Source organism: Prinia subflava, chromosome 17 (genome assembly GCF_021018805.1).
Source record: "Prinia subflava isolate CZ2003 ecotype Zambia chromosome 17, Cam_Psub_1.2, whole genome shotgun sequence".
In the NCBI taxonomy this organism is placed as follows: Eukaryota; Metazoa; Chordata; class Aves; order Passeriformes; family Cisticolidae; genus Prinia; species Prinia subflava.
The window spans coordinates 1707932-1713892 of NC_086263.1; the positions used below are offsets into that span (position 1 = coordinate 1707932).

At 68.1% G+C, this 5961-nt stretch overlaps 1 protein-coding gene across 1 annotated transcript; it reads right to left on the reverse strand.

Moving 5' to 3' along the window:
• Positions 1 to 1473: 1473 nt before the first annotated feature.
• Positions 1474 to 5961, reverse strand: RHBDL1 (rhomboid like 1). The gene is made up of 8 exons (XM_063414769.1): positions 5957 to 5961; positions 4082 to 4367; positions 3634 to 3858; positions 2955 to 3103; positions 2759 to 2871; positions 2380 to 2480; positions 1827 to 1887; positions 1474 to 1746 (listed from the first exon to the last, which is right to left on the reverse strand). Exons 1-8 carry the CDS (start codon positions 5959 to 5961, stop codon positions 1475 to 1477), a joined length of 1212 nt encoding a protein of 403 aa, XP_063270839.1. The 3' UTR covers position 1474.

Sequence of the window (5961 nt, forward strand, 5' to 3'; positions counted from 1 at the left end):
CGGGGCCGGGCGGGGCGGGGACACGGCTGGGGGCGGGGCCGCTGGGGGAGGGGCTGGGGCGGGGCTAATAAACAAAGGGGCGTGGCTAGACACTTGAGGGGCGTGGTCTGTCAGCAGGGGTGGGGAGGGGCCCCGGGAGGGGGCGTGGCCAAGGAGTGATTGTGCTGGGGGCGTGGTCAGCTGCAGGTGGGCGCGGTCTGGGAATGGGCGTGGCCAGGGCGGGTTTATGGGGTTGAACCGGGATGATGGATGGAGGGGATGGGGGCGGGGCGACAGGAGGGGCGGGGTCATTGGGGGCGGGGTCAGAGGGGCGGTACCGATGGGCGGGGTCAGTGGGCGGGGCCGGTGTGTTGAGGTTTGATGGGAGGGGGCGTACAGAAGGGGCGGAAGGACGGACGGGGGGCCTGGCTGGAGGGGATAGGGGTGTACAGGGGTGTTGGGGGTGTGCGAGTGCAGGGAGGAGAGGACGTGGAGCTCATGGGGGTGAGGGGGTGTCAGTGGGGGAGGTTCGGCTGCCTGCAGCCGGCGCTGTGTGCGCTGCAGCGGGCGGGGCTGGGTGCGGCGGGGGGTGGTCTCAGTGCCCGGCCGCGCTGCCGACCCCCCTCACCCGTGTGCCCCCCGCGGGGCTCAGCCGGGTGCCGCTTCGCTTATGCCAGAGTTTTCTGCTCCAGTAAGTCCCGACCCTGGCTGTGCCCCCCCGCCATGCCCCCCGCCCCGCGGCACCCGCACTGCCTCCCATCAGGGATGGGCGAGCACCCCCAAAACCCTCTCCTCCGATAGAGACACGAGCTCCCACAGTGTGCAAAATATTTATTTATACTCCAAAAAGGTCGGGGGGGGGATCAGAGAGGGAACCCGCGCCCCCATCCCGGGGCCAGCCCCCTTGTCCCTGTCCCGGGAGGGAGACTGGCAGCGAAGCGGGGGGCCCGGGGCGCGGGGAGCGGGGGGCTGTGCCGCCGAGGGCACCGCCAAAATGAGTTGTGCCGGTCTCAGCTGATTCCTGCCAGGCTCTCGCCACATCTTTTTTTTTTTTTTAATTCCTCTTTCTTTTATTTATATTTATTTTGGCATAGAAAAATAAATCGCTCCTCTTTTGGCACCAGTCCTTCGTGTGAAAGTGCAGGTCCTGGGGGGCAGCGAAGCGGCCCCCACCCTGGAAAGGGGGTACGGGAGCCAGGGGGGTCCCCCTCATTCGGCTCCTTCCCGAGGGGCACATTCCGAGCCCTGCGGGCACCCGCGGGAGTTGGCGATGCCGGGGCAGGGCTGAAGCATCCTTTGGGGACGGGGCTACAGCGGGGGGCTCTGCAGGGGACACTCGGGGGGCGCAGCCCGGGGCGGGGGGCGGCGCGTTCGCTAGCACCGAGGGGCAGGCGGGCGGGGGTGGCCTGTCCCCATGTCACGCGCGGGGACCCCCCCAGCCCCTCCACCGGGCTTGGAAAACAAACCCACCGCAGGGTCGGGGCGGGGGGGCGGGCTAGGGCGGGGGCGGGATCTGTGCCCCCAGCAGGTCGTAGGCGAAGATGTTCCAGAAGACGGCGAAGAGCAGGAAGGTGCCGTAGGACAGCAGCAGCACCCACCAGCCGCACTGGTCCTGCAGGCTCTCCTCGTAGCTGCGCAGGATGGTCAGCCCCATGCTGATGCCCACGATGGCCCCCGCCAGGTGCGCCATGAAGCTGGGCTGGGGGCCCGAGGCCGGCAGCGGCGGCGAGAAGCGGAGCCAGACGGCGCGACCAACCTCGGAGCTCACTGCGGGACAGCGCGGGAGGTGCTGAGCCCGCCCCGCGGCCCCGCACGGCGGGATGGGGGCTCTGGGGGCCGGTACTCACTGCACACCAGCGCCAGCACCATCCGCAGCAGCTTGTAGGGACAGCGCATCCCGGCCCAGTTCTGCGGGGAGGGGATGGACGGAGGGACGGAGGGATGGAGGGACGGAGGGATGGAGGGACGGAGGGATGGAGGGATGGAGGGATGGAGGGATGGAGGGATGGAGGGATGGATGGATGGACTGGCACCAGCAATGCTCCAGCACCGAGGAGGGGGCTGCTGCCAGAGCCCCTGGAGTGCCCCATGGAGCCCCATCAGATCCCTGCTCCTCCCCACCCACATCCACCCCATGATGCCACCCAAGGTGGTCCCCTTGTGATGGTGCCACCTTTAATGCCACCCCACAGCATCCCCCCAGCAGTGTCACACGTGGCTGCCCACCCCACAGTGCCAGTCACCCCATGGCATCCCCCGCTAATGTTCCACCACCTTTCCCAACATGCAGACAGTTCCCACGCCCATTGTCACCCTATGGCATCACCCACCGTGCTGACCACCCTACAAAGTCATCCACCCCCCGTCCTCCCCTCTGTGTCCCCTTGTCCCCTGGCTGACCATGACGACGTTGGCGAGGTGAGCAGAGCAGAGGGCGTAGACCCCCCCCGAGCCCCCAACCAGGGGGGCCCTCATGTCCGTGATGGAGACGGTGAGGGAGCCTGGGGGCACAGACAGGGCTCAGCATGGGGTCTCACCCCCGCAACATTAATTAATTACTGTCTACATTAATTAATTACTGTCTACATTAATTAATTACAGCCTGCATTGCCCCCCAGCCCCCAGCCAAGTGATGCTGTCACTGCAGGGTGGCAGCCAGCAGAGCCCAGCATCCCCATCAGACTCGGCATGCACCTACCTCCCCGTGCCCTCCCTGGACTGGTGAGAGGGACCGATGGGGGGATGGGGACAGCCCTCACCCCCCCACGGGAGCACCCACCTGCCAGGACCCCGGCCAGGTAGAGGAAGCTGATGCGCAGGATGCCGTGCACCATCTCCAGGGGCACCCCGATCATCAGCTGCAGGAGGGCGTTGAACCCCAGCTGCTCCAGCCTGCTCGGGCACAGGAGGGGACAGGGGGGGCTCAGCCTGCACAGCCCCCAGGTGTCCCCAGTGTCCCCCGCGGCAGGACCTACCCCACGTGCATGAACATGTAGGTGAGGAAGCGCCAGGCACGTGCCCGGTGCCCGGGGTGGTAGACCAGGGGGCTCTTCATGTACTCGGGGTGGTAGGTCTGCAGCACCCACTTGTTCAGCCGGGCCCCGTAGCACAGGAACACGATGATCTGTGACAAACCCTGCGGCTGTCACCCCCCTGAGCCCCACAGGGTGTCACAGCTGGGGTCCCCCATCCCTACTGCCCTGGGTCTGAGTCCCACATACGGGCACAAGGACATCACGAACAGGGCCCTCCATCCCTTCGCCCCATATGTTAGCCCCCCCCAAGGGCACAAGGACATCACAGCTGGGGTCACCCATCCCTTCTGTCCCGGGTCTCAGCCCCATCATGGACACCAGGACATCACAACTGGGGGCACCCAACCCTTCACCCCACATCTGAGCCCCTCTGTGGGCACCAGGACATCATGACTGGGGTCACCCAGCACCACTGCCCCAGATCTGAGTCACCCACGTGGGCATAAAGGTGTCACATCCAGGGTCACTCATCGCCTCATGTCAGCTCTGAGCCCCCTGTGTGCACCAGGAGCTCACAACCGGGCTCTCCCACACTGTCCACCCCGGCTCTGATCCCTGCCAAGGTCTCCAGGACATTCCAGGCAGGACCAGCTGGGCGCCGCCCGCCCGTGCCCCATACCTGGGTGAGGGTGACGGCTGCCATGAAGACGGGGGGCGGGCAGGTGCGGTGCTGGTAGAAGTACCAGCGCCGGTCCATCTCGCAGGGCAGGATCTCGTAGGCCACGTAACGGACGAAGCGTTTGTAGATGCCGAGGCCGGTCTCATCCAGCAGGACGTCGCGGGGCAGCGCCCGCTGCCCGTTGGCGATGGCGCGCTTGAAGCTGCTCGAGCGCTTGCTGCTGATCTGCGGGGAGAGGCTCGGCACGCACAGCCTGCGGCCACCCCCGCCCAACCTCCCCCTCCTGCCACGGCCCGGAAGAGCCACCCCGAGGCCACGCCGCCACCCCACGCCAGGGCAGTCCCCGGGGACCGCTGGTGTCTGCCCCCCTCCCCAGCGGCACCGGCAGGTGCCCGGTGCCCACCCCGGGCTGGCACCCGCCCCGTCCGTGCGGCCGCCCGGCACTGACCAGGTCTACCAGCTCCTGATAGCAGACCTGCCCCTCGTCGTTGCCCTGGGCCAGGGCCACCAGCATGTCGAGCTTGGCGGGGTCCAGGGGCAGCTCATGGCTGTGCACCAGGCTGGCGAACGTCTCCACCCCGATGAAGCCGGTGTTTTCGGGGTCGAGCTGTGGGGCACGGCACGGAGCGTCACCGGGATGCCGGAGCTGCGGCTCCCTACTCGGCTGGGGACTCCTCCTGGCGCCCCTGGTGCCTGGGGACACCTGTCCTTGCCTCTGCGAGGGGCACCGCAGCCTGAAGCCACCCGGGGTGGCGCCCCGTGGGGTGCCCTGTGCCACGCTGCTGCCCCGTGCCGTGCCGGTGTCCCCGTCTCCCCGCGGCGCAGCCAACACTCTCCCACTCAGTTATTTCTCGCCGCCAGCAGCCTGCCAGCCAGGAAGCCACCAAGCTAAACACACGCGCAGCCCTGGCACCAGCCTCCTCCTCCTCTTCTCCTCCTCCTCCTCCTCCCGCTCCTCCCGCCGCCCTTGCCGCCGGCCACTGGCATCCAGCGCGCTGTGCCGGGGCCCCCTGTGCCATCCCCGGGGCTCCCCGAGCGGGCCGGGCACCCGGAGCCCTCCAGGACAGCGCAGCACCGGCGGGCGGGGCACCCGGCATGGGACCGCTGATGGGGACAGGGGACCAGGACGGCACAGGAGGGTGGAGATGGGGAGAGGGCACCCACGGCCAGAGCACAGCCCCTGCAACCACCCTGGAGTCGTGTGGGGATCGCTCCTGCTGCTGCAGGGAGGGAAATGCGCGAGAGGAGCCTCATCCTGGTGGGATGGGCACGAAAGGGGGCGCTTGGGACGTGGGATCGTATCCCCACCTGGGTGGGCACCCCGTGTCCCCCTGCTCCCCCGGCAGGAAACAGCCACAGCCTCTCTCCCGAGGGGCTTTGGCTGCCCGGGGCGGGGTGCAAGGCGGGATGAGGGGTGCAGGGTGGAGTGACGGGTGCAGGGTGGAGTGACGGGTGCAGGGTGGGATGGGGGTGCAGGGCGGGATGAGGGGTGCAGGGTGGGGTGAGGGGTGCAGGGTGGGGTGAGGGGTGCAGGGTGGGGTGACGGGTGCAGGGCGGGGTGAGGGGTGCAGGCAGCACTTGCAGCTTCTCAGCAGCCGCCAGCCCATGGCAGCAGCCCCAGTCATGGGGGCCGGGAGCACCCTCGTGTCACCCATCCCCTGCCCCACAGCTGTCATCCCACAGGCTCCACGTGTTTGTGCCATGCCGGGACCTGGCACACACTGTCCCCATGCTGGCACACGCTAAGCCACCAGACCCAAGAGTGCCAAGAGCCCTGTCAGCAGCCAGGGAGCCCCTCTCTGTTTTGGGGTGCATCTCCCCCCACCCCAACCTCACTGGCACCGTACGATCCCCCGGGAGGGCCCAATCCCCATCCCCCAACCCTCCCAGCCCTGCTCGTTCCCGGGGAAGATGCTGCTCATTCCCGAGGAGCTCGGGTTCACCCCGAGTCCCTGTGCCCGAGGGTGGGGTGACACGGGGGGCAGCACCGCAGCTCCCGGGCTAGGGGACTCAGCCAAGGTCACGGAAACAGTGGGGGGCCAGTGGGGGAACAGTTAATTTTCCTGACTCCCAAGAAATTCCTTCTCCATGCCCAGGAGAGAGCCACCAGCTGGGCCAGGGCTGGGAAGGGATGGAGGGACGAGGCGATGGAGCTCAAGGGGGGCTGGTGGGGCCGGGGGGCGGCTGGTGGAAACCCCTCGAGGCCCCATCGTGCCGCGAGCAGAGCTCCACGCCACGCAGCGCTGATGCTCCACGGCCTCATCCTGCAATCAGGTCACGGGGTGGGTGCAGACCCCCGCCTCGCCGGTGGGATGGAGCCCACGGCAT

What these genes read in the sequence shown, in the direction of transcription:
- RHBDL1 (XM_063414769.1), bottom strand. An exon ending in ATCAGGAGCTGGTAGACCTG is followed by an intron (nt 3,859 to 4,081) that starts GTCAGTGCCGGG and finishes CTCTCCCCGCAG; the next exon opens with ATCAGCAGCAAGCGCTCGAG. An exon ending in GGTGCTGGCGCTGGTGTGCA is followed by an intron (nt 1,747 to 1,826) that starts GTGAGTACCGGC and finishes GCTGTCCCGCAG; the next exon opens with TGAGCTCCGAGGTTGGTCGC.